Source organism: Numida meleagris, chromosome 6, assembly GCF_002078875.1.
Source record: "Numida meleagris isolate 19003 breed g44 Domestic line chromosome 6, NumMel1.0, whole genome shotgun sequence".
Lineage (NCBI taxonomy): Eukaryota > Metazoa > Chordata > Aves > Galliformes > Numididae > Numida > Numida meleagris.
This window is the reverse complement of record NC_034414.1, coordinates 28,705,554-28,733,391: the sequence shown is the minus strand read 5'-3', so window position 1 is coordinate 28,733,391 and position 27,838 is coordinate 28,705,554. Positions and strand designations below refer to the sequence as shown.

Below are 27,838 nucleotides of genomic sequence, written 5' to 3'. Positions count from 1 at the left end.
CCCACAGACCACTGAGAAGAGGTTAGCCATGTCTCTCTGACTCCAACACTTAAGATATTTATAAACATTAATAAGATCATCTTGGAGTCTTTTTTTCCTCAAAGCTGAACAGATCCAATTCACTCAGCAGGGATCTCCAGCAAGATACCCTTGCCTCCCCTGCAACCCTTAAATGAGGTCTGGGAAGGGGTGGATCCTGGCCCCAGCCCTTCTGGTCACTCAGGCACATTGCTTGCACCTGAGCTCCCCTGGGTTGGCCCTGCCTTCCCACAGTGCTCCATCACTGGTTCAAACCTTGACTCAGCATTTCTGCTACAATTGTTCAAGTAAAATGTAAAAGACAAAACATAGGACAGCTGTGCTGGTTTGTCTGCTCATTTTACTCCCCTCCTCTTAAGCCCTAACAACAGCCACTTGCTTCTGGCACTTATCTGTGCCACTGGACACATTTCCATGAGCTAAGTCAGCTCAGTAACACAGGAAAAAAGGCCAATAGCTTTTCCTGTTGGACAGCTGGTTTGTGCCAGCATACCAAAGAGCCTAACAAGTACCTGAGTAGGTGGCTAAGAGAAGGGGCAAAGCCAGTTGTCCGTTAGTAGAGAAAGACAGCCCTCACTTGGTGACAGCAAGCTATCTCATCCCATCAATCAGCTCACCTAGCTTCATTTTCAGCTTCACCACCACTTCTCATCAGCCCACTGATGACACAGCAGATGACACCTTCACCTCCTTGGTGTGGAGCAAACCACACCAAGGAACTGATTTAAGTAGAAAGCAACCATACAAAGAAACAGAGTAAAGTTTTGATCCCACTCATTTCCCCTTTCCTGCTGAGCACACAAAAGCTCATATTGCTCCAGGGGAAAAGTCATACAAAGGCAAGAACCTGAGATGAGAGCAAGTAGGCCTGCTACACATGGCAGTCACACCAGGGAATTGTGTCCACTCAGACTCCAGCTAAGCACACACATGCCCACTGAGGCAGAAACAGGCTGTGAGCATCTCCCTTCTGTCTCCAGACTGTTCTGTCTCATACTGATACTAGCACCTATGCTTCAATCTGGTCAAACTGATTTTAGGGAGACGGAAGGTACAGCCAGACATTGTCCTCTGTACAAGCTTTCCCTACGGCCCTATGAGCATGAGCATCAGCAAACAATGAGCTGAGAACACCTCATTAGTGGCAGCAGATTTAGATCAACTTTGTGCAATTCTGACAGCATTCCCAAGCAGCTTCCAATGCATAGAAAAGCAGTTAACCTGTAAAGTTTCAAGTGCCTCTTACCTGTTAGTTCTAGTACGTACAGAAATTATTCTCAACAGCAACTAGCTTTGCCATTTAGGCACCAGGTGTGGAATTAATATATTTAAAGAGGATCTATTGTGAATGTCTGTATCATCAGGAAGAGTCCTGCCCTCTCACTTGTGCATTCCCTTTCTCCTAGGTAAAGTTGCTGAGTTTCTTTTAGTGGCATTTATGGATTTTAATGAAAACACGAGAAAGTAATAGAAAAATATTAGAATAACATTAGAAAATAATGGAAAATACTAGAAACTGTAGTTTCTTAAAAAGAAGTCAGCAGCATTGCAAAAATAAAAACAAAAATACAGCAGAATTAAAAAGCCCACACATTCTTGGTTAAGAAACATCAATTTTTCTATAAAATTGAGTTCTCCATCACAGGAGAACACCACAATGTACGTGCACCAGCCAGAGTTGGTGCAGCACTGACCTGCATCTTAAGACCAAACCCAAGCCCTTTTCCTCATCACCATTTCTCTTTCTCAGCCCAAACTGCAGCTCAGGCAAGCGAGCAAGCCTACCAGATACCCCATCCTTCCAAATCTCTAAGCAAAGTTGCCACGGTTACTATTATTATTTCTGGTCTGAAATATTTTGAGATTATATTTTATAGTAATAGTAGTGTAATATTAAACTAGCTTCCATTCTGCATACAGATATTTTTATTAGGCTCCTACAGCAGCCAAAGCTATCAAATAAAACACTTCCTGAAGCAGAATTTTGTATCCTGTTTCAGTAACTTTCATGAAATAAACCTCCAAAAGAACACTATATTTCTGAAATTAACTGAAGAAAGGGTAGAACTTAAGAAATTATGATCATATACAAATACAAGTCTAGTATTAAGAAGCTGTACACACTTGAGACCCCTCAAAGGCCTGGTAGTTTTGCCTACTTCACACAGTTCAGCCACACTTGTAACAGAAATAATTTGTGCTGTCTTTGACCACATTTGTTTCAAAGAAAAAATAAATAAAAACACAGATTAAAAAAAGACTGTGGGCTAAGTTTAGCTGCTAGAGAAAGAAGTGCTAAAACAGGCATTTACCATTCGCATACAAGAGTGACACACTGATGACTTTCTCCACTTGTCTCACTTCTGCCCCTAAAATCTCTTTTTTTTCCTGCACTGAGCACAAGAGCTTTCTGTTTCTCCCAACCTGCTGTGGTCTGCTTGCTCCTGTCTGCCTGTCTGTAACTCAGCTTTTCAACCAGAGCTCATTAAAGCATTTACTTTTAACAAGCTATGAAATAGAGGCAGTAAGTAGTTAGGTGAGGATAAAGAGAAAAAATGACACCAACCTCCCCCCCAAACATCCACTTCCTGACCAAAACATAGCAGAAGTATTCACTCAATCTCTAATCTTAAGAGAGAATGTCTGAGAGATGTGGTTAGAAGTATGATGGAGAGAATAACTCCTGGGTCTGTACTGGTGGGAAAGCTAGGAGCCCAGCTCACAAATTGAGGTCATAAGATGTGTGAAATCTCCTTGCCTCCATATCTTGCTCTAGGCAGCACACACGTTAAGTATTTAGAACAGAGGCCCTAATGATCTTCCATTATAAATTCAGTTGATTACAGAACAGCCATATTGGCTTTAGAAAAAAAAAAATTCCTAAGACATCTTCTAGCATATTTTGTCTCTGTCAAAACTGCAGGAAAAAGCCATCACCATCTCCAAGAATGAAGCTGGGGGAAGTTATGTTATTTTTACAGTATTAAAACTGTTACTAATACTTATTAATACTCAAGAGGATGCCTCAGTCGAGATTCTCTACAATCTGCAATGAATCAAAACCAGAACCAAGGCAGCTCTTTGTTGGGGGAGCAGTAGGGAGAAGAACAAGAAGGTGCACTCAGCATATTCACTGGTAAAATGACTGCCCACACTTCTCAGATGGCATCACGATGCTGCTTCATACCTTTAGTCAGTGTTACTCCAGGATTTTTTTCAGTTAGGTCTACGTGGGGCACTGTAGACATGCTTGGACATATTGCTCATGTTAAACTGCCACTTCTGCCTGCTCTTTATTTCATGTTCCAACAAAGAAATGTCAAAAATCAACAACTTCTTGCAGTTACAAAAAAAAACCTTATCTGATATGTCAGACTAAAAGCGATACACTCATCCTAAAGACTCAGACCGGGACAGCTGCTGAGAAGTCTGAGGGCAATCCTCAAAGGGCATGTCTGAGCAAGATGGGCAGCACCCACTCTGTGCCACAGGCACCACCTTCACGCACTGCTCCCAGGCTTCTCCCTGCATTAGACTGCTTCCAAATTTGGCCTGCCCAGGTAGCTGTGAAATGTTGATGTTTGCCTACCAGCTCGGGAAGCAACAGGGAAAGAGACACACACGCTTTCAAATTTTTTAACAAGTCATTTTCTGTGATTTAGTCCACAGATGGAACATTACAATCCAAACACGTGTTGGTGCTGGAGAGAGGCTGAGGAGGGAGAGAATGGACAGTTGTATGCAATGCGGTCATTTCCACAGTTGGATATGCTGCATACAGGCAGCACTCAAGTGTTAACTAAACACCAGCTCAGCCAAAGAATGGAAGGCTTTCAATCCAAGAGTTGCACCAGTAATGTAAATAAATCCATTTCTACTGGCAGCCTGTGGGGCAAGGGAAGAAGCAGTCTCACTGCAGTCAGAATTTGCATCACTTAAACATTTATCTGCAGGAAAAGACTATACCTGAAACAAGCATTTCCCTCTCCTCCTCTCCCTCCCCCCCGCCCCCCGCCATCTTTAAAAAAAGATTGTTTAATCCTCTTTTGGAAGGTCAGTTGCCTGACTGGTAACATAAGCTTAACACAGACTATTCAAGAATTGGTTTGACAGACATTGGCCATTAGAATTGAAAGGAGATCAGTGTCCAGGTAGAATTAAAATAAAAGATGCATGTAAATGCAACAATGAACTGCAGTACAGACACTGTCCTTGGGAAATAAAATAATTTAAGAGGGAGAAGGAAGGAAGGAAGGAAGGGAGAAAGTGTTGGTTCATAAACAGCAGTGTGTGAAGCTAACTTAATGAAATAATGACCTTAAAAGGAAAAAATGCGTTGAATGCTTGTAACTAATACGTATGATTACACACAACTGTGTTTGTCAGCATTTCTGTAACCACTAAATTGAGGAACTTCTAACTTAAAAAAAAAAACTTGGCAGACTGAGTCTTGAAGTAAATGCAGAAAGGTTTGGATTTTTATTTGCAAGAAAGAAAGTGTGTGTGTGTGTGTGTGTGTGTGTGTGTGTGTGTGTGTGTGTGTGTGTGTGTGTGTGTGTGTGTGTGTGTGTGTGTGTCTGTCTGTCTAGGAACCCACATAGTTCTTATTTAATCTGGGGCAACACTTAGGAAGAGCCCAATCCGAGGCAACCAGCATGGCTTCACCAGGTGCAGATCATGCCTGACCAATCTGGTGGCCATCTACAATAGAGTGACCACATTGGTGGACAAAGGAGGGGCTTATCTTCAAAGAGTACCCACAAGTAAAATCACATGCATCCACCAAGATTGGAAAGGTAGGGAATTCAGGGTGAAGATCCTGTATGTTCAAGAACATGTCATTCTTTCTAATCTTTTCTGTTAGGCTCAGGAAGATGTAAATTAATATAAAAAAGGAATCTCCAACATTAATAAACTTTTGTGCTTGGCAAACCCTAAAGTGAACAGAAGCTTGACCTTTCTCTTCAAGCCAAGAGAGCAATAGTAATTATTATTTTTAAATAAGGGAGATTCTTATCTGATAATTGACTTCTGAATCTGGAACCTAATGAACATCAGACATCACCATATTTACGTATTCAGAGCAGCCAGACCTTGTAACAGCAAATGCTTGTGTGGTTTAACCCTTATGATCTAGTTGAGCAGCTGAACGCTAACATTGGTTCACCAGTGGTCTTAGGTAATTCTCCAGAAAGCACTGTTTTCCTTTAATCCACCTTCATTCACAAAAACAGACAAACAAAACCCCACAACCTGCAGAATTTCATTATTTTCAATAGGCTGACAGAGCACAGGCATAAAGCGTACTCTCCCCCTCATCTGTATTACTTTTATCCTTTAAGGGCTTAAGGCTATTATAGCAATTAAGCATTCATTAGGATAGGACAACAACAACTTGCTTGTTTGAGTATTTCCCATCCTCCTACAGCTCTATTTAGTGTTTTAGTCTTATTACAGACCTGTTCGCAAACATTCTCACCAGCCTACCCTTGCCCTCACTGCGGATCTGAGTCAGCAGTCACACGAGTGCCCTATTCTCATGCCACTTGAATTATCTAGGTGTTACTATAATTTAAGTAATAAGTGAGATCTAGTAGGGAAATAGTTTTGCAAGAAAAGAAAAAATAACATTTAGATTAAAAACAAGAAAATGGACAACACAAAGAACAACTGTCCAATATCACAAGCAATCTCAATCATCTCATAATTCTTCTCTTTTTCTGATCTCTGAATTCTACAGACTATTACTCACCCTGTTCAGAAATAGCACCTTGCAGAACCAACTATAGATTGCGTGAGAAACTGTCTGAGAACAACACCAAAGAATTTAAAGTTGATCTACAAGCAACTACTCTTAAAAAAAAATTGAATGTTTGTACTCCAAAACTCAAGCCGATCAACAAATCTGAGGACATTAAATGGTAGTCAAAAATTCTACTGACTCAAAGCAGCAACCACAAAGAGCGCAAGTGCAGGAAAGTGATCTGCTCAGCAGAGATATCACTTGTATAAAGCTTTAATTATTGTAACCATCTCTCTTTCTACAAAGTCTGAAAGGTTTATTTGAAAGTTCTCGCTTTTTTCTTCACTGCCCCCCTCCTAGAAAAGTGAGTTTGTCATCTGATTTTGCCTAAAATCTGTGGCAAATAGTTCGGAGATTTATTTATGCTTGCCATGAGGAAAACAAATCCAAAAATCATCCCGCTAAAATACCCCCCATACCATTACCTTTCAATGGTTCCTTCAACACATTCCAAAGACATCCCTAAAAGGATAATTCTTCACAACCTTCATCAATGATAAATTCACTTTCTATATCAAAATGAAATGTTAAAGAAATAACAGAAAACAAATGAAGGGTGGGGGGGGGGAGAAATCTAAGTTTACTTTCTGTGTCATTTGGGACAAATACGCTAAATTGGAGCTGGTCAGGAGATCTTCAAATTCCAGGCTGAGACACAAAAATCAGTTGAGCTGCCTTAGTAACATAGAAACAAATCAGACTAGGATTCTACAAATGCAGATGAGTTCTATTTTCTGAACTGTGAGAGAGGATAAATAACTATTTAACTATTTGAGGTGGTACGGTTGATCTGTACTAGTAAGTGTCTAAAGAGAATTTAAAATGGATGTTGTAACCTAGCTAAATAGTTGCTTTAGGCAGTACAGCATTAATCAAAATTCCTAACAAAATGTTTTAACCGAGAAGGGAAATAAATTAATTGTTAAGCTTGACAAGGAAAAATGGTTGTCAAGAAACACACATTATTCCTCCACTCATTAATACAGTGCTCTGCTCAGAGCAGGACTAGCAGAGGTCTCAAAACAGCAACACACAGCAAATTATTACTGCACTGAAATAATTCTAACAGGTAGCTGGAGATTCAGCGATAGAGAGGAATCCTTCTCCAATGCACAGGGGCTTTGGGATTACAGCTGATTAGCAGCATCACAGGCTTCCTCCCTTTACATGCAGGGTCAAAATGCAAAACAGTCCAAAGAAAACCTTAAACCTCCACAAATTCTTGTCATCCCACTCCTGCAAGATCATGTATTTCCTCTTATAAAAAATCTGTAAGGATAAAACAATTGCAACCAAAGATGCCACTTTGAAAGAGAATTCCCACTCCATCAATTTTAACCTCTGAACAACCCCAAACCTTGCTAAATTCATTGTCAGAAGCAATGCTCATGGCTACCCCTGGATTAACATCTCCTGTAGCACAACCAACAACTGAATCGCACATTTGTGATTCCAGAAGCTCAGTATATTTCAGTCAACATACCAGACATCTTGGCAGCACACAGGTAAAGCTAGGTGACAGCTACTTGTTACAGCGAGCTCCAGAAGGTAAGCTAGAAAGGCTAACAACACTCTGCACATACAGGAACATTCCTCAGAAAATAACTGCTATCTTTGTTCTTCTGGCATCATCTTTAAAGAGTCAAATAATATCAGGACCAGGTATGAGCCTGGAAACTAGAACTGCCAGCTGTTGGAGATCTATATCTATGGACTCAATTATGATGATGATTTTATAACCTTTAATATCTTCCCCGCCACTACACAAGTTCCCAAAACTCTTCTCTGTTCCACAGGCTGAAAATACCACCTGTGGCACAGGCAGAACTGCAAATACCCATCGCCTCCCTTTCTTCCCTCCTTCTTGTACTCCCACCCAACACAACCACCACCAGCCTCTGTTTGTAGGTACTACTCAGCCCTCTTCTGCAAAGGTGGTCTGCTTGATGTGTATCTAACTAAACTCCAAAGAACTATTTTATAATTGCCTGTAGTTCCAAGAGCTATTACTTCTTTTTCATACCTAACAAAGGACTTGTAAAGTTCATCTGCCTTTTCCAGTTATACATCAGTACCATTTGCAAGACTTCTACATCCCTAGATTAATACGGGTACAGAGAGATTCTGTATTCCTCCGCACACAGAAGTCTTTTGCATTTTAACCTAATAAAGCTATTAGCACAGAAGAAAGAATACTCTTTCCCATCACCTCTGCTAATCATTGGGCCCTTCCTGCAGGGACAGTGGGGTACAAAAAAAAAAAAAACCAACAACAAAAAACCACACGGCCTTGATTCCAGAAAGAAGACAGATGGTCATGGGGCTATGCGGAAAAAAAAAAGGACACAGGAGTAACAAAAAAATATCTCCAGTAACATTGTTGCTTGAAATACATATGTAAACTGACTTGCTGTGTTGACCACAGCAACTCTGTAACAATACGTATCCACAATGTATTTTTATGGTTTGTTTTTTTTTGCCTCTCTAAAAAAAGCACAGCTTCTAGGCCCCATCTAGTGGTGTGAGTGCCTTACAACAGCTTCACTAATTATGAACATCTTTAAGCTCAGTAGCTGGTTGCAGTTTAACATGCAAATGAATAAACAGCAAGACTAGCACTCTTAAGAAAAATAGTATTTCCAAAATCAGTCAACTCAAAATCATGCTGGAATTCCAAGAGTTCTGTTTTAAGGTGCTTCACAGGCTGTCTTTGATGAGCCAGCCCACCACATTCAGATCCTACTAATGTCGGTGCAGGGATGGCAAGACACTCAGCTGTTGCACTAAGATTACCTGAGACAGAAGAAGAGACACCAAGCTGTGAGTGAACTTCGGGGAAAAGCAAAATTAACCTGTCTCAGGCAGTAAGATTTATCAAATCAGGATTTTTTTTTTTTTGAAGTGAACTAAACTTTTCACGGTTCAGAGCTGTGCAGCTGACCCTAAATTTCCTCATATATACCAAAAGTCAGAAAAACTGACTTTTCAGTTCTCTTCTTCACTACAGTAGAACACAAACCACTTGCAGGTTCCCATCAGAAAGTTAACCAATTTTATAATACTTGAATAAACTCTACTCTCTATCAGGATTTCTTTGTTCCTTAACCCTAAAAAGACTGTAATTTGTAGAGGTATTCAGGGGCTGAAGGCATGCAGCAGCAGGCAAGACAACAATTTCTGCTGTAACTCAAATGGAAAAGAGCCGTTTATTTTGAAGAGTAAAATGCTCTGATTTTGAGGATAAATAAGTAGATGCAGCTCCCTGATTCCTAACAGCAGCATCTGCATTTGAATTCTCTAACCTAACTGCTCCCTTCAAGATTTCCTGTCACCACAGAACACTATCAACTTGCCAATTTTAACATACCATTACCTTTCCTAATAAGCAAACAAAGGAACTGAAAAGAAGATCCTTGGAAATAGTGATATCATAGAGACCTGTTCAGCACAGAGTTGTGATTACTCTTGCATTTATATTCAGTCAGAAAGGAGAAAGAGGAATACAAATGAGAAGAGGGTTTTATCAGCAGGATTTTTGAGGTGACATTCTTCGGAGCAATGCTGCTAACTGGTTACGAGGGCTGCTCTGAAAGTAATGCGTCCTATTTTATTACGTTTGGCCCATGAGCTCAGAGGCAGATGTTGGTGGTATGGCAGTAGAGATTGAACCTTCACACCAATATTCCATTACTAGCTAATGGTGGTGACTACGTTGAAAATCAGTGTTTTGTAGCTGAGAATTTGCCCTATTGAACAGCGTTATCATGCTCTTCATAGCTGTGGTAGTCTCTGTGGAAATAAATAGGAGGCATTACTTTCAGAGTGACCTATGTATATTGCAATTCCATCCATGTGGCATCAAGGGGTTATTTGTGGATGTTATTTTAATTTTGGTTACATTAAGTGGAGAAGAGAAATCATCACTTCCAGGTGCACAATCCTACCGCTGCAGTTGCAGAGAAAGTCATTAGAATGTGATTATATTGTCAGTAGTTGTATAAATTGAGTCATCAGTATGCATACCTGGTTCTACAAACTACAAGAAACTATGAGCTCAAAGTTCTTTAAGAGGACTTTTACTCCTCTGGATTGAAAACAAGAAAAACATTAAAGATGTCTGCCTTTAAGACACTCTAAATCTTAATTTTTCAAAAGCACTAATTAGAGTAAGATGGTGAAGCATTTAGACCAAACTAAGCCTCCAAAACGGATGACTTTCAGAAACAATTAAATTCAATCTCTGAAAATTCAGAGCTATTAGTTTAAAACTGCACAGTCAAGCAGCCATATTTCACCAACAACCACAATAAGTTACAAAGATAACAGCAAATCATCCTTTTTTTGACAGTGCATCATATCAAGGTGAACAAACTATACCTCGCTTGAGGAGCCTCTGCTGATTAAAGACAGAAGTTTCGCATAAAGCCCGATCCCATTCAAATGAGCGTAGGCCAGCTGAATCTTGTGGGATCATCAAACCCCACGTATATCTGCAAGGAGTATTATTGCACCACTGCTGTCGGCTGTAGTACGTCTTAGGTGAAGAGTATTGCAAGGTACTTGGAATTCTAAGCTTTTCACTTGCTTTCTGGATTTTGCAGGGTAGAAACAGCAGGATTCCCCAGAACAGTCCCCAGTTAGGAAGAAACCAAGTAGTGCACATATCAATTTAACTCTGCTTCCATCTGATATTTGACAGAAAATTGAACAGTACTTTTGGGAAACAAGAGCTGCATCATCAGTTTACACAAACTGCTTTATTAGCACAAAATTATAAACTACTTACAGTGATTTCACTTTTCCTGTAGCAGAATGCTGCACAAAGGCATAACCCACTGGAAGTTACTATTTTGGCAATGCACAGCGAGTCTCTACAAGCACATTCATTACTTTCCCTTTCTATCCATTTAGCCTCAGATCATAACCACACTACTATACACTATGACAAAACATCTGAAGTTTACCTGACCTAGCCATTTCTGCTAGAACCACAGGTGGAACGAGAGGACTGAAGAATTCCCATTATATCAACAGCAGCAACAAAAAGGAAAGTTCCCTTAACAACTTAGGGCATAAAACAGTCCTCACAAATACTCCTCATGCACAGAAATGGAATAAAAAAAAAAAGGTAGTCATGGGAAGGCATAAGCCTATCTAGCAATTTTATAACTATAATTACATACTACTCTACAACAATCCCAGCAAGCTAGTACTTCTATATCACACATCAACAATGTCTGTATTCCTCTCTTCCTTCCCACACCTCACATAGCATTACATTTTCTTAGACACTTGTATAAAACAACAAAATAGAGAAGAATTTCTACCATTAGCAGACTCTTGACAATGAGAAAAGCAGCTGATGCAGTAACCCTTCTTGCTGTACTAGTGTTCTGGCATGCACTTACACAAGCAGCTTCCTGTTTATTCTGAGATTACAGAGAACTTCAGGGCTGTTTAGCCCCTTTTCCCTATAAAATTTCTTATTTGTCAGAAGGTTTTTGGAACGTATCTTACCTGAAATTACATTCTGTATCTTTTAGTATTACCACATATAGAGAAAATAGAAGAAAATTGACTCACGTAGCAACTTCAGTTCTATGTAAAGTCTACCTCGAGTACTTACAGCACCATGTGGGTTACTTCACTCTTGATAGTATTTTATTTACTTCTAAATATAATTAAGTTCACAGTATATTTTCCCCTAGAAGAGATGGTAATAAATCAAGAGCTGCCAACAAAAATCTGAATTTTGGCTTCCATTTGTCGTTATGTTTGGAATGAGGATTACATCTTAACTGATCTATACATTAGTAAAATTGTTTCCTTATAAGACAAAGTGAATTGGCCCCAAATATGTTACAAATCAAAGTTCCATGATTAGTAAACTACATCTGCAGATAGTTTGATTTAGTTAAATCTGAGGACTTGGCTTTGGCAGCAAACCAACATAACAAGGACAGCTCACTCCAAAGATTCCTCCTTTCCTGAAAGTTTCTTAGAATCAAATTGTAGTGACAGCAGAGTGCCATAGGCCATTTTCTTTTCTACCACCAAAAATACCCTTTTCAACATGTTTTGGGCATATCTCTGGTCATGAAAAGGAGGAAAGCTGAGCCCATCCAAGAGGACGACAGCTGAAAGTAAACTGTTTTCACTTGCATTCATTTACAGCTTGCTCAATCCAAGTCTGAGACCCCAAATATTACTTACTGTAAGAGAGGCAGGTTGCCACTTACTACTTTTTCCAGTTTCTCAGCCCTATAGAAGGGAGCAGGCTGCAGGTATTGTGCCTATTAGACAGAAGGGACTACACATACTTGCAGGTAAAAACGCTATCAATTCAGTGCTTAAGGATCAGCTGCATGTCATGTGTGTCCACCTGTAAAATGAGGTATTGCAAACATTCCCCTAAACATGGAAAAAGCAGCATGACCTACCCACACAGGAACCTCAGCACAGTTATTACAAGGTACGATGTTTCGCTACCAACACTTAGATTTTTAATTGGAAAGATTTAATTTGATCAGATTAAGACCCAGAAGAAAGTAGTTCTTGTCCATCAAACATACGCATACAAACTTCCACCCATTTAATTTATTCAAAGCCTTCAGCCTGAAGTTATAACTTAAGGCAAACTTTCACCACCCCCTTCATCATTCAAAGAAACAGCAGCAGAATTCAGATTTTTCAGAGGTTAACAAGTCCTTTGTACACGTGCTAAACCTGAAGAAATTCAAACTACTTGCCAATAAGCATTAGCAATTCACTTATGTCATAATTATTTTATATTTGGCTACATCTGGCACTCTCCTTCTAGTTATTTTAATCCAACTTAAATGCAATAGCAGAATGCATAACAGCTGGTACCAGGACCACTGGCAAAGTTTACAAATGAGAGAGTTTTAGAGCCACCAGCAAGCAAGTTTTGATTCAAGTTTACAAACAAAACTCAACTCAAACCATTAATGTTTACAATTTAGGAATAATAAAATCCCCTGAAACCATTATCTGGATGCTGTTGTAATGAATGTCTAAACATTTTGGAATTTCTTTAAAGCCAGTTATAACTAACTCCATATGATATTGCTTTTTCTGTCTATACAGGACAAACTCAAGAAGAAGTATTTTTAGTGATACACATCTTCGAGATATTCCAAGAAGTTTGCTGATAAACAGAGTCAGGTGTATTCTACAGAAGATTTTAAATAGTTGAGCCTACTGTATTGTAAAAAAACCTACAGTTTTACTTTCTTTTCACTTCTCTGCAATTATTCTGTGTTTCCATCTGTAACCAGGAGCTTGCAAACATAGAAGTTGTAAAAATAAATATCTTTTTAAAGAAAAAAAAAAGATTATTTGCTTAAAACAAATACCAAACTCTGGTATCAGACATTGCAAAGTCCATTTTAGAACCCAGTCTAACCACACTTCATACTGTAAACTTATTCTTTTTAGATGTAAATTTGTTTAAAATCCTATGCAGCCAAACTGATTATCCAGGTGTCTTAGAAGTCATATAAAACTCTTAAAAGCTGTGCAAAAGGCTGACTTATCCAACATCCCTAGTTCCAGCCTCTGACAATATAGCTGGGTACGAAAAAACCAAACTGTAAGCCACGTAGTGCCCCACCACGGTTTCTTCCATTCTTAGCAAGCCAATACTATACATAATGACAAGAACTTTACAACAGCCTGAGTTAATCCTGCAGAGATAAGGGCAGGTGGTTTTCCAAAATATCACTTAACACTGAAGATCTAGCCCCACTTGGAATCATATTAGATAGTATGCATAAAGAAAGACATTTATGTAAAATAATTTAATTCACCATTACTAACATTGCTGTTAACTATATCCTGCATCTTTTTCTTACTATCATATGCTCCAACTTAAAAACAGTGGCATCACTTCTCAAGAGAAAAAGATTACACAGTCTAAAGGAAGGACAGCCAAAACTTACCTCTGAGGTCTACGAATATCCCAGAGTCCCACACCCTCCTTAGAGTTGGCAGTAGCCAGTAATCTGGGTTCTACTGGATTAAACATCACACTGTGAAAGGCTGATGGGTAGTGTGCCAAGCAGAAGGGCTCTGTTGAAAAAGTTGTGATTTCAGACATAAGAACAAACAAAGCATACAACTGTTCGATGCAATGAGCTTGGCAGCTCAACATGGAAACAGCACAACAAGATCTGAAGATATAGAGACGTGTTCAAGCAATTTCTAAAGCTGACAAATCCAAAGCAGTATAAAAACTGAGGTTTTAAAATCCACCCACATGTACATTAACTTTGTACTTGTATGGAAAGGCTCATACTGGATTTCAAGGCATCATTTTGCTTATGAAATTTTATGAGAGATAAAAAACAAGACATACAAAGAGAAAGCAGTTGAGTCTTAAGGTTGATGACCACGTGGTCATCTAAGAAGGACCATATGGGGGACTTCTGAAAGTTTCCTAGCAAAGACCACGTACGTCTGGAAGCCTCCACAGCCATTGATGATCACCCAAACCATAAACACAGTAGCAATTGCTTACACTGGAGAATACCACTACAAAAAGTGAGATAAGTTGTATGGAGCTACACTCTAAAAGCAAGTTGCCATCCCTGAGGAAAGAGAGGCCTTTCTAAAGTATTATTCAGCAACTGTATAAGTATGCAAGAAGAGAAGGAGCTCCTCTAACATAAAAACATTAATAAGTGAGTTTGCTGTTCACATACAGAGTTAAAAACATGCTTATCCAGATTCTTTCCTCTCAGCTTGATTAGGGTAACAAGACTGTGCTTGGCTTGCTACTCCGCCATATTCATTCCACCAAAATGCTGCCTCCGCAAAGAGTGAGAAAAAGCCTTGACTTGGTCATCCTTCTCTGTATCCTTCTGCTAGCTTTATAGCCTTAGGCGTAGCTTAAGTCTCTGTTGTATACATCCGTGGCATACTGCCATACTTTCACTCAGCTAAGAAATAAGATTATGCCAGTCTTCTCCATTTCACTGTTTGATGCAACCACTGTGTTGGTCACGTGGTTAGGAGACAGTTATTGCCCTTATTTGGGTTACTGTGTGCAGGCACTTTTAGCCCCACGAGCACCTCCAAAGGCATCATTTTCTTTACTCAGATCTCTCATTAAGACATGTTTCAGACAATCCTCCAAAATACCCTGACTCCTGAAACTACTGCATATCAAACAACTGAGACAGTCCTGCCTCCATCCTCACCTTATGCTCTCTTACACCTTCACACCTGTATTTCAAATAGCCTGGAACCACAGAGGTGTTCTAACATATCAAAAGATGCTTTTCAGCCTGACAAATTAAAGAGATATTATAGCAGCCAAACTAATGAGGCACTAAGCCACTTTAATGAAAAACAGGGGGGGGTTCAAAGAACCTAAGACACTACTTCAAAGAACCCCAAATGTACCACAGCTAAACTTAATTCACTCCATTTTCTACTGCTGCAGAATTTTCATTTAAAGTCTCAGCAACAGTAAAGCAGTAGCAAGGTTTAATTGTAACAAAGTAGGGCAAACATCATTTCATACAATTCCAAAAACTTAGATGAGATCGGGCATTAGCTTATAATACTGAACAGTTTCATACAGGTGAATTCAAGCAGCGTCCACTTCCACCAACTGTCAGCAACAGGCAGCTCTCCTAACAGATCTTTATGGTGCAGAACTCAGGAGAAAGCAATAAGTAACACTTTGGCATTTCTAATTTGGAAGCCATAGTAAGTGCTTGGTCTGATCACTTGGATATTATGAAAATAGAAAAATAGCATTGAAACAAGAGACTTGGATTTATCAAAGTTAGAACAGTCACATCACACTAATTAATCTCTTCCTTTGAAAAAGTAAGTAACCTTTTACTTAGGGAAAATGTGGTAGTTCTAGTCAAGACTACATTTCACATGTGGTGATATAAGTTTAGCTACAGGCAGTTGGGATTAGCAAAAGGAGTTCTGTGGTGGGTAAGCAACTGGCTGAAGGGAAGACAACACTTCACTGCAATAGTGAGGGATTTCTGAGCAAGACGAAAGTTGCTAGCAAGTTTCAGAGAATGATCCAGAGAAGAAACATTGAGGACATTCTTATTTAATGTCCCATACCTGAGTGTGTAGCTGTTTTTCAGAAGCATTAATAAAATTAGCAGAGGGGACAGAGATAAAAGGGTATTGCAACTGCACAACAGAATTGGAATTCACGGTAAGACTTAGAAAATTAGATGTAATGCTATTATATTTAATTTTTTATTTATACAGAGGCAATACACCCAGTGTAGGGAGAGCATCAGTAAGCAACCTATTGTGAGTACTCTGCTAAGGCTTATCAAGGAAGACCTAGTTCTGCTTGTGCTTGTTCATTAAAGAGCTACTCATGTCACAAGGACTAGAAGACTGCTACGGGACTAGAAAGTATATTGTTTCAGCTTTCACTTCCTAGGCAAAAAGGGAAGAATTACAATCTCAAGATGTTAGCAAACTCACAAGGTGTGGAAAAAAACTAGTTCAGCTAAACAGCAAGACTGACTCATTAAGTAATGCATACAAATTGCCACAAACTTTCCTGCAAGACCAACAGAACCTATGAACCGAGGCAACTGTGTTTAGTGATCTTACAAAAGAAATGCAACTCGATTTTAGCTATGATGGAAGGGAACCAGACACTGTATGCCTGCAGTTTTAAATTATCAGTTTTGTGTTCTTTAGGAAGAGGTGAATACATAACTTAATTTACTGACATATTTGAATACTGAAGTATTCCACTCCAAAATTATGTAAATACAGATCTAAATTGAGATTCTTCAGGAGAAAAACAAAAACAAAAAACAGCAAACCACTAACATCCAGATTGTTACGTGTTTTGAGAAGCTGCAGGCTTGCTATATAAATTAACAGTATTCAGTTTTGTTTTAGAAAACTAAGGTTGAACTAAAAAAAAATTAGCTTCTTAGTTATTATGTCATAAGGGCTCTACATTTCCACATAAATGCAGGAATTTTTTTTTTTTTTTGCCAGATAAACTGATTTTGCTGTCACATTTTGACTACACATCACAGGAGAATCAGAGAACACACAAAAACAATTACTAGTGTCATGGGGAAATCTATAATTAGCTTTGGAAAGTTTTTCAAATCAAAATAGCAGCTTCCTAAACTTCCAAAAAATTTTTATCCCAGGCTATATACAAAAACAGCGTTCTAAAACAAACACCTAACCCACATTCCTAATTGGTTTCAAGTTTCGCAAGATGTTTTCTATTGAAGAAACACTGTTTCATTAACTCAAGTTAAAACCTATTCCAAACCAAGTTCTACCCTACCCTTTGCTATAGGCAGGTACTTAATGAAGTCATTTAGGACAGTAACATCGAACTGTAAAAAACACAGCCTGCCTAAAACTGGTCACAAGAATTATCCATTATTTTCACCTTTCTCCAACATTCCCTGCTTTGATAATCCAGCTAAACACAGCTTTTGCCTTCCCTGCCTTGCCCATATCCCAGGTTCCTTCCACATCAATGATCCTTCCGTCTGAATATCTCACCTCCATGGGAAGACTCTCGGATGTCCCAGATAAGAACACGGCCATCATCCGACGAACTGGCAAAGATGTTATCATTAACTGGGCTCACTGAAAGGCCGTACACTGCATCTTCATGGGCAAACACATCCAAGGTCTCAGTGCTGGAAGAAAGACACACCATCATCCCTCCTTTTGCAATTGTTTCAGGAAAAAAAAGTATTTACAGTTTTACTTATGTGGTAATAGTTGCAAGGTACATTTATCTTTATAAAAAGATCCTTGCGCTTAACTGGGGGTAAGCCAAACAAAAAAAAACAACAACTGCCACAATGAAAAACCACACAGAGCAGCAAAGATGTCATGCGATGATTATTCTTGGGAGGAGGTAATAGGAAAGAGGTCTGAGGACCTGAGGACCAAGTTATAGTGCTCAGACAGTAAGGAAAACAAGACAGACGTAGGTTCATTAATGCAGGCTTCGGTATCACCCAAAAGTTCAGCTGAAACTCACAGAAGAGCAACTTTCCAGCTGGCTCTTCAGATAGGTTTACTTGGTTCTACGGGATAAAACAGATCTACTTTTTTATCCCATATAGAAAAAGCAGAAACAAATACAAAAAAAGTAAGTCATCCAAGTGTCTAAGTTTCAGTCACAGCACAGGGGAATATTCTTTAGGAAATACACTTTGTACAGAATCTCTACATCTGTTGGAAACTCCACCAAAGTGATACCATGTAAAAAAATCAGTGTTTTGCCAATATGGTAAATTGCTCCTCTTGGTGAGAGATCTAATTTTGTTTCATGGGCAATTAACAAAAAGCCCAGAAAAACATTAACAGCCATTCAAAAGAATGAAAAAGCAGTTGATGGATTAAGTATATATACCGCTATAACTCAAGATGACAGAGTAGCTTTCTGGAAAATTCAATTAGAATTAGTGTCAGACTAATAAAGATTCCTTCCATTCAGAAGATCATGCAAACAGCTTTAAAGGGAAGAACTATATATTAGATTAGACCAAGACTTAGCACAGCCACAGAAAAAAAACAAAACAATGACAACAAATTGATAACAAAAGCACATTAAATATACATAAAAATAAAGAAAAAAGACTTGTTTTAGCATCTAAGCAAGAGTAGAACGAATATTTTCTATATAAAATTGTCAACAACAAAGTTCTTGTAGAAGCTTGAAAAGTCACAACACACAACAAACATCAGCATCTAAAATTCTGACATTTCTAGATTTAATTAAAACAAACACAGCCACCTACTGACAAGTAGATAAAACAGTATTACTGAGAAAGCACTAGAAGAGCAAGGCAAAGTTACTTTTGCCCAACTCTCACCCAGTATTTATAAAAGAAGTAGACACCATGTGTGATGGAAAGCAGATGTGCACTGACTTTGGACATACCGAGCAAGAAATATGTCCAGATTATGTTAACCAGGATTTAAGAAATTTAAAAAGATTTAAAGTTTTATATTTCTCTGCTCTTGTATTTCTCTCCCTGTTCTTTTGCTTTATACTTGATTTTCTTGAGTTCATGTTACTTAAATGGTCATGCTTAAATCTACAGACGTTATGAGTACAGACCAAAGTTTTAACTTACAGATTTTCTGCTTCAAAAAATAAGCCTAATCTTGAGTAATCAAGGCTCAACCTTCAACTGTTTTCAGGTGTTGGTTTTTTTTTTTTTTTTTTTGTTGGCTGATGTTTTTTTGTAGGTTTTGGGTTTTTTTTTTTTTTGGGGGGGGGGGGAGGGACAAAACAAACAAAACACCACAGCACAAAAAAAAAACTGTATGTGTCAGAATATTTGTACATATGCCAGAATAATCTGGCTCTGAATCTACGTATAACATACTATGCTGCTTGTAGGAGAGCACATGTATTTGACAATCACTCTCCTTCCCAAAGTCAAAATGATGCAGAAATGAAGTAATGAAGTACTTAAATAAATGAGGAACACCTTATTCCAGATATGAGTGTAGATAAATAAAAAGCATGTTTCAGGATTAAATCAAAACTATGCTCTTCTCTCAGACCATTAAATTAAAACAACAACCAAAAAAATGCCTCCAATGAGAAGCTCATGAAGCAATAAAAGCAAGAACTGTGTTTACCTTTCAACATCATGGAGTATAACTTGCTCATCATTGCCTATAAAGACAAATATAAATGTTTAACATCACATTCCAGTGCTTAAAAAACATTAGGGTGAGAAAAATAAAAAACAGGAATTTTAATTTATTTTTTCTATTTTGAAATAAAAACCAAAGCACAGAAAAGACCAGTGCTGTTGCCAAGTGGTCAGCCCTGTGCTCAGTTTCATGAAAAGCTCCATACGACATTTCCAGTCATTATCAAATGCACCAATCCATTCCATTTTCTACAGTTTAACAAATACTTCTACTGTACTGTGCTACTGACCATTCTTCACTCATTTTGAGCTCGAGTAGGGCATCTGCAGTAAAGAGAAGAATATACTACAAGGCAGCAGAACACCTTTAACTCTCGCCTTTGAATGCACCTTTCTCGCTGCTCAGAGAATGCTTCCTAAGAAGGTAATGGAGGGTGCAAAAAGGTGCCATAAGCAAAATGCATTGGGCTCACATGTCAAACGATGCCAGCTCATGCTGCCAGCCTTCAGAGTTTGGCAACCTTTGAGAAGGCACAAATGTGACAGCGTGAATTGTAATTTCTTTTGTATTAACAAAAACCAAGCCAAGTATGCAGACAATCATGTCAGTTTTCTTTGATTGCATCCACTGAATACAATGGAAACTAGACACATGCATGCAGAATAAGACCACAGCTACAAAGTAATTCCACTGGCTTCTGCTGTTTTTCAAGGTATAGCAACTAAATACATTTTTCCCCCCATTTTCTTCACTGAATATTAATTTACCTAATTTGGCACCTCCTGTTTAACAATATTTAAGGAAACATGTATCTTATCCAGAAGAATAAAAACAAAACCAACCAAACAAAAAAAACCAGCAGGCCCTCAGTCATGTTTTTATACTCAGTGTATCTTTGTAGTTGTGATATCAAGTTGTGAAGCTTTTCCAGTGTACATTAAATCAGAGGTTCAGAAGGAGCAAGATTTTATCTGTTACGATTTTTAAGTGTTCATATGACTCAATTTCCATTCATCCCATATATCTTCCCATTTATTCCTTCAGAACAGAAGAAATATGAGAAAGTTTCTCTGTGACTAATGAGGCATCAGACTTTTCTATACCTACTTGCTGTTTGTACAGGCCCTGGCTAAACTGCACCAGCCATGGACTTATGCAGTAGCTCACCTTTTCTATGGTATAAAAAATGAGTCACTTATGGATAAATGTCCTTTAACCATTAATTGCAGTGGAAACTGTCCATTATATGTTACAGGCAAAGTTCATACCTAGTAAAACTACACTAATGTCTATGTATTTCATCAGTGAAAAACGTAGGCTAGTTCCTCCAGTTAAGAAGTTTCCCTTGTAATTTTATATGCAACTCTGCCCTATATTACCTTTGCTTTTGATAACGGTAGTTAAAATGATTGAAAAAACAGGAAGTATCTGCCAGTTCTTTCAATTATGCTTATGAGGAAGAAATAGTGCGGACCACATACAGAGGAGCACAGTTAAGGTGGCCTAAGCTGTCATAACAGGCCTCTGGAGAAAAATTCAGTTCCCTGTAACCTCAATTTTGCATATACCTAGGATTAAAATAAAAATTCCAAGCAGTTTAACAAGAGTAGATCTTTCACTTCTCATGTTTCTCTGCTCCTGGTGTTTACGGATCAAGAACAGACAGGAATTTCCTTGGTATCTTTTTCTCCTGAGATTACATACAACTACTATCTATTCAGTTCCTGCCTTCCATTTTTGAAACAGCCTAAAGCTGTGCGTGCTACACAGGCACTTCTTCAAAGTAAGGAGGTTTGAAATTCCTTGGATGGAATTCAATTTATACAGAAGAGGAAAATCTTTTCTCCTTTGCTGTCATGAGATTTTTGACAGAAAAGTCCTCAGATTCTAAGCTATTAGTTATTGGCAATATTATTTACAAAATGAATGAAGTTATGTGCCCTTCATGCTAGTTTCTATATTTTAATTTCTAATTTTTTGTAGTATTCAAATCATGGAAGTTGTATTCCAACTCCAACTTCAGTAACTTACAGAAGAGGGGGGAATCAACAGATCCTGGAACCCGCACTTCTTTCAGGCCTTTTAAAAATCAACATTGTTGAGTGAATAAATAGTTAGCCCCATTTTACTGACAGAGAGATAACAGATGGTACATGTAGGCCATGCAAAGCAACTCTTTACAGAGGATCCGAGTCAGACTCGCAGCCCTGGCAGATGAGCTCTGTGAATCTTGATGGAGCAGCTGAAAGAGTTCCTGACTCCTCCAATGGAAATAATTTCTGGCAGAGGTGGAGCGTGTGTATGTGGAGAAGCAGAAAGAGAAGAGAACAGCCAGTTTGTCTGTGGCTCAGCTGTCACAGCTCATCTAACTGGCATCTTAGCAATAATATAGATTTGTATCATTGATTACATATAACTACAGGTCTTAACAGCAGTGGTAGTGGTGTCTGACAGCATGGATCAGTGGAGAAAGGGTTGAGTTAGAAATGGGAAAGTATCATCACAGTTGCTCCAGCAAGATTTATCACTGTTCATCTGTCAGTTAATCTCTTGAATATTCACATAAGATTCCATTTGTCTAAATTCAAACTAAAGTAAAACAGCCTCTAGCAATATTTCATTGCAATAACTGCAGGCCTCAAACAGAAGCACTCATCTGAGGATGGTGTTGACTGCTGTTTCTTTCAATAAAATAAACAGCAGTCTCAAGAATCAGAAGACAGATGTCAGTATTCAACATTACTGGGGTCCTCTCTACCTCAACTTCCAGTATATCTGACTCATTTCATTCCTGAAATTTGACACTATCTTAAGCTTTGGTATGTTCTCTTCCTCTCACCTTTTCCTCTTCCCCTCTAAGGGGCCCTGTGGTTTTAACACATTAAAGCATGGGAAGTTTCCACCATTTACATGTCCTTAGAACCAATTTAAGGCACTGATTTGCAGTTCAAAAATCATGGTAACAAAGAGGCAGTGAAATGCTCTGGCCTGATAATATCTGAAAATAAGTCTAGCTATACTTTAACAGACATACTGATAGAAGATAAAAATCTCTATTCCTTCAGTAATGATGTCAGAGAAGTGAACTACAGTAGAAAAGGATGCTGACTGCATTTTGACAGTCTTAAGTATATAAATGCCTCTCCTTTTCCTCTCATTTCAACTCTTCTTCCTACCTCAACATTTAAAAAAAAATATCAAGCAACGAGAGGCAAAAAGAACCTAAATTCTAGGGACCCTAGAACAAATACACATCTACTTTCCTTATATTAAAGACTGAATTAAACTTCCTGCTAAAATGTGGTCACACCAAGTCACTTAGACTTTAATGTGCCAGCAAATCTCAAGGGCAGACACTTACCCAGTAGGGACTGAAATGAGATCTGACAAAAAGTGACCCACAGACAGAGGGCAATAGCCAGCTAAGGGCACATTATAATCAGTAGCAGCAGAGTTTTTTTTAAGTATCAAGCTGGAGTGTCAGACAGGATGTGAGATCTGCTCTGAGCACAATTAAGGAGCAACAAAGATGATGTTTCACAACCTTCAGCACAAGCAGGTGTAAGACAGGACCCAGGATTCTCAAGACAGTTTGTGACAAAATGCCCTTACAACAGGATTTGGAAAAAAAAGAGAAACATAATGACGTTGAGAATGCTGTGCTACCTAAAGAACTCCCTGTTCCTGAAGAACCTTCACCTGACGACTAACATCAGCTTCCAGAACTCTAGGGGATTACAGAAAAGTCCTTCCCTATGGGGCAGGATCTCACTTACGGCATCTACTCTAAGGTAACTACAATGCAGACTCCAGTGAAATCAGGGTGCTCCTCCTTACCTCCAGAGAACACTTTTGTATTGCCACTGTTGAAAGCTAGGCAGAAGATATTAGAGTGATGTTCCCCTTTCAGCTGAACTGGTTTGACTCTTGAGTGGATGGCTTCTTCCATATGCCAAAGTAAGACCCGGCGGTCATCACCTCCTAGAGGAGAGGAAGGAAACTCACATTACTGCTTGAGTCACATGTAAATTGATGACAGACAAGTTATTTAATTTCACAGTTACTCACGGAAGAAACCCTAATTAGCATTAAAAAAATTGTCATATCTCATAATGGTTTGGATATCTAAGCATTTACATAAAGACACCACGCAGTAAGGTATTCAATTAATATTAATGATAGCAGAGAAATCAGCAGGAAGTTTGGAATGAAAAGCTGCTATTCTGCCAATATATACTGACAAGCTCTAGCAACCTGGAGACTTGGGATTTTACTGGCATGTAAAATTCCGTAGCAAGCTGTAGATGAATTACATGCCAAATTAACATATGCATGTTGGCAGAATGCTTCCATACCAACCTCTTGTTGTCAGCACTGCTTAAGTTACTCATGAAACAGGCATTTTTTTCCCTTCTCTAACCAACAACTTTATCTCCACTAACAGTTTTTTTTAAAAGTCCCCATCACATAGGTTAGTTACGGGTCTGACAAAGGGCCATAAGAAGATTTTATCAAAGCATTCAGGAATCTTAAGTATGCCAAGTTATGTCATACTTCTAGATCTGTAATGGTTAAGACAGACATTTTTGAGGTGAACTCCTGACAAAGAGGACAACTGAAGAAGTTCAAATCTCTCATTTCATACCTTTCTGTGCTTTTTCTAATAGTTTGCCTAGTTACAGTTAGAACCGTAGAATCTTTCGAGTTGGAAGGGACCTTTAAAGGCCACCTAGTCCAACCCCCCTGCAATGAACATGGACACCTACATCTAGATCAGGGTGCTCAGAGCTTGGTCCAGCCTGGCCCTGAATGTCTCCAGGGACAGGGCTTCCACCGCCTCTCTGGGCAACCTGTGCAAGTGCCTTGTCACCCTCACTGTAAAAGACAAATTCTCAGTTCAGAACTTCACACAGAAATACATTAAAGTGGCTCCTTCTCTATCTGGTAAACAGAAACAAAAAAAAAAGTATTAGACAATGTTCATGCTTTAATTGCATTAAGGAACAGCTTATTAGGAAGTGAAAAATCAAAGATTCTATTGTATTTGATTGTTCTCAACATCAATTTTGGATACCCTGTAAAATTCAAATAAAGATACAAAATATTTTTGTTACCTGCCTTTTAATAATAAATGAATGAATGGCATCACAAGTTAAAAGTGCCACTATTGAAACTTGCTTGTTTCACTTGAAACATTTTACTGCTTCTTTGCACAATTAAAAACATAACCTCAGTGCCTTCTGAGTTCCCACCCTGAAGGAAAAAGTCACAAAACAAAGACAAAAGGAAACTGAAATTGTTCTGTTTTACTTCACAAAGAGGTAAATGCATAAACAGAACTCATCACTACCATTATTCAGATTTCTTTAAGTTTCACACCATATGATGCTATTAGGATCTTTTTCCGCTGAACTGAGTTATATCAAATATCCCTTAAGTTAACAGTCTCTCAGCCTTTAAGTCTCCTAAGAGATTTTATGACAATCACTTTGATAGACAGTACAGCTGCATGTAACATTTATCCATGCTCCATGAAAATTAATATTGTGTGCTCTTCCTCCTCAACTGGTACTTCACAGTGCAAACAAGTAATACATCATAAAAAGATTTGTAATGAATTTGATAATTAATGAGAACAAGAGTCAAACGTGTCAGCTCCAGAAAAACTCATAATTTATGGTAATCTAAACCGATATGAGCTTAGATTCCTTTCTGTCTAGAAACAGGAAAGAAAGCATTTACTTGCACTCCACTGACTGCAGATGAGCTAATAGCAAGTGGACACAGAACAGATGACCGGTGAAATACATGGCCACTTCAGTCACTCTAAAATAAAGAAGAGACTGCCACACTCAAAGTGGTCACTTTCTGAAGCTGCCAACAGCCAGGTCTTAATGTTATCACCACCTGACAAACAACTTAAGCAACATTTAAGGCTAGGAAACAAACATTACTTCTACCAGACTGCATCTACTGTCTTTCAAGACTTTTGCAAAAGACATTTCAGAGCAAAACATAACAGTTTTATTGTTACCATAGCAAGCCAATTTGCTAAACCACTGTTTTAAGACCATACATCTTCCTACCCAATAGCACAGCTACTTAGGAACCTCACTACAGCAGCAAACTCTTATTCACTTTTGCTACCTCCCTAGTCCAGATATAAACAAAAACAATGAAGATCCCCACTGAGAACAACCAGTGCTGTGGTTTTCAATAAACATACAGAACAATAGGAGAGGGGAGAAATTGCAGCCTGTGCAGAAAAGTCTTTAGCCTTGATCAAAGTTGTCATAACTTAAATAAAAAAGTTCCTATTCTTTAGTGCTTGATGCCTATGGCTCCCGATAAGAAACAACTCTCCCTAATGAATCTCTGCTCCCAAACACCTAGAGTTCCACAAGGCAAAGAGCCTCACTACTACAGAATTATCTGTAGTATAATCTAAGAATTATGTTTGCCCTTCTGTGGCACATGTTCCACTGCTCAACAGCTTGAATGTTCTCCACACTCAGGCAATTCTGCCCCTTCTCCACCTACATATCATCTTGCACACGCTTGTTTCATGACTCAGTTTTATTTCCCTCATACTCTGGTAAGATGAAAAAGCTTAATAAAATGCTAATGTTAACTGAGTTGGAAGTGCGTTGCCTTCTGCCTTCAGTTCAGCTATTCCAGAAATACTTCGGACTGCAGGCCAGTTCCACCAGAAAAAAAGATCTGATAGAGAAAACGAGGAAGGGAAGAAAGGAGGCACACAAAGACAGGTACACAAGGAGACAGAAAAGAAAATGTTAAGACATGGAAGGAGATGGCTCTGTAGAAAGGAACTATGATTCATCAGACACAAAGTGCATGCGCATTATGGAACGTAAGTTCTCAAAGCACGGGAAACTTTATGCCTACAGCATTTGCTCTGTACAGTTGGTCAGTGAATGGAGATTAATTAAGATAACTTCAATTAATGGTGGACTTATTGTGCACATGCACCAATTCTGCAAGATGCAAAGCACAAGCCATTCCACACTTTCCAAAAGCACCAGAACCACTGTGCAAAATTGTGACGACTCTGCAACACTCTCCAAATGAGAGTGACTGTGCATAACTACATGATAGTGAGCATACACCAATAGCAACAGGTTTACTACACATTCAAAAAACCTAGATATACGGCATCACTGGAAAGCACCTTAGCACCAAGCTCATGGTGGGGATTTTCCAGAAATCAAGTCCCACTTATCCGCGAGTCTGTAAGTTTTGTGCTCCTGATGTCACACGGTCTGAAAACTACCTTTTGGAAAGTTTCAAAGAATGTAAGTGTTTCAGACTTCTGCTAAGAAAGCTAAGTGGAGATGCAAGAGGCTCCTAAAAAGCGTTAGCACTGATTTTCAAGAGGATATTATTTCAATATATTTAACTGTACAGAATTTGAATGCAACCTACCTACAAGTTTAGAATGATAGTGGCAATCACTTTCAGGTGTGCAGCAGCATTGCTTTCTTACCTTATGATACCATTAATAACATTTGAACAAAGTTCAAAAGTTTGCTAATGAAGAAAATTTGCAAGTATTTGTAGGTGTGGGTACAAACAAAAGACTATTTTATGGGTTTCTTGATCCTTTAGCACTCCTAAGCCAAACAGTTAATAGCATATTGGAAGCTCTCTCCTACTGAGCCACATAGTTGCTCATTGAAATCCCGAATAATTTGAACTGTGAAAGTTACCTGGGACAATGTTACTATCAGAGCATCAGAAGTAAGAAAGTTTGACATCCACAAAGTGGGAAAAGCTTGGCTTTCTTCTTACATCAGTGCTCCTGTTCAGGACCGTGTGAATGACGATTTGAAAAGTGAACGTTTGCGTGACCCTGCTTAGAATGTCATTCCACAGCCACTTCTCATAAAGGAATCGTATTTTAAAAGACTTAATTAGCCAAGTGCTTCTGCGTTCGTTATAGATCATACCTGCTTCTACATGTAAAATGGAAGTCAGACAGGAAGATAACTCAAGCCAAAGAAATATTTGTGGTCGGCAAGGCTGGAAAAATTATCGCCTTTCCACGTTACTCTCTATGTAGAGGAGTATTGCAGTTATAATTTTAAAAATAGATAAATAACCAGAATATGTGAATGAAGGACAAATACACATTTGTTCTCCTACCCCAAATCACTGGGATACTTTGTTAATGCTTAGGGTTTCCTGGCTTGATGAGACACAGGCAGGATCAAGGAATGCTAACCAGAGGATGCACAACATAGCTAAAAATAAAGATTTCATTTCAAATCTTGGGACAGATATCCTGAAATAGACTCCTAAGTA

The 27,838-nt window shown here is 38.6% G+C and overlaps 1 protein-coding gene across 2 annotated transcripts in view; it reads right to left on the bottom strand.

Annotated features, from left to right (window-relative positions):
- Positions 1-27,838, bottom strand: part of DCAF5 (DDB1 and CUL4 associated factor 5) — a 69,858-nt gene that overhangs the window by 33,890 nt on the left and 8,130 nt on the right. For both annotated transcript variants that reach the window (XM_021401430.1, XM_021401431.1), the window contains exons 2-5: positions 23,354-23,497; positions 19,499-19,535; positions 17,393-17,532; positions 13,804-13,933 (exon numbers count right to left, since the gene is read on the bottom strand). In XM_021401430.1, coding sequence (XP_021257105.1) covers positions 13,804-13,933; positions 17,393-17,532; positions 19,499-19,535; positions 23,354-23,497 — 451 coding nt within the window. The remainder of the gene's footprint in view (positions 1-13,803; positions 13,934-17,392; positions 17,533-19,498; positions 19,536-23,353; positions 23,498-27,838) is intronic.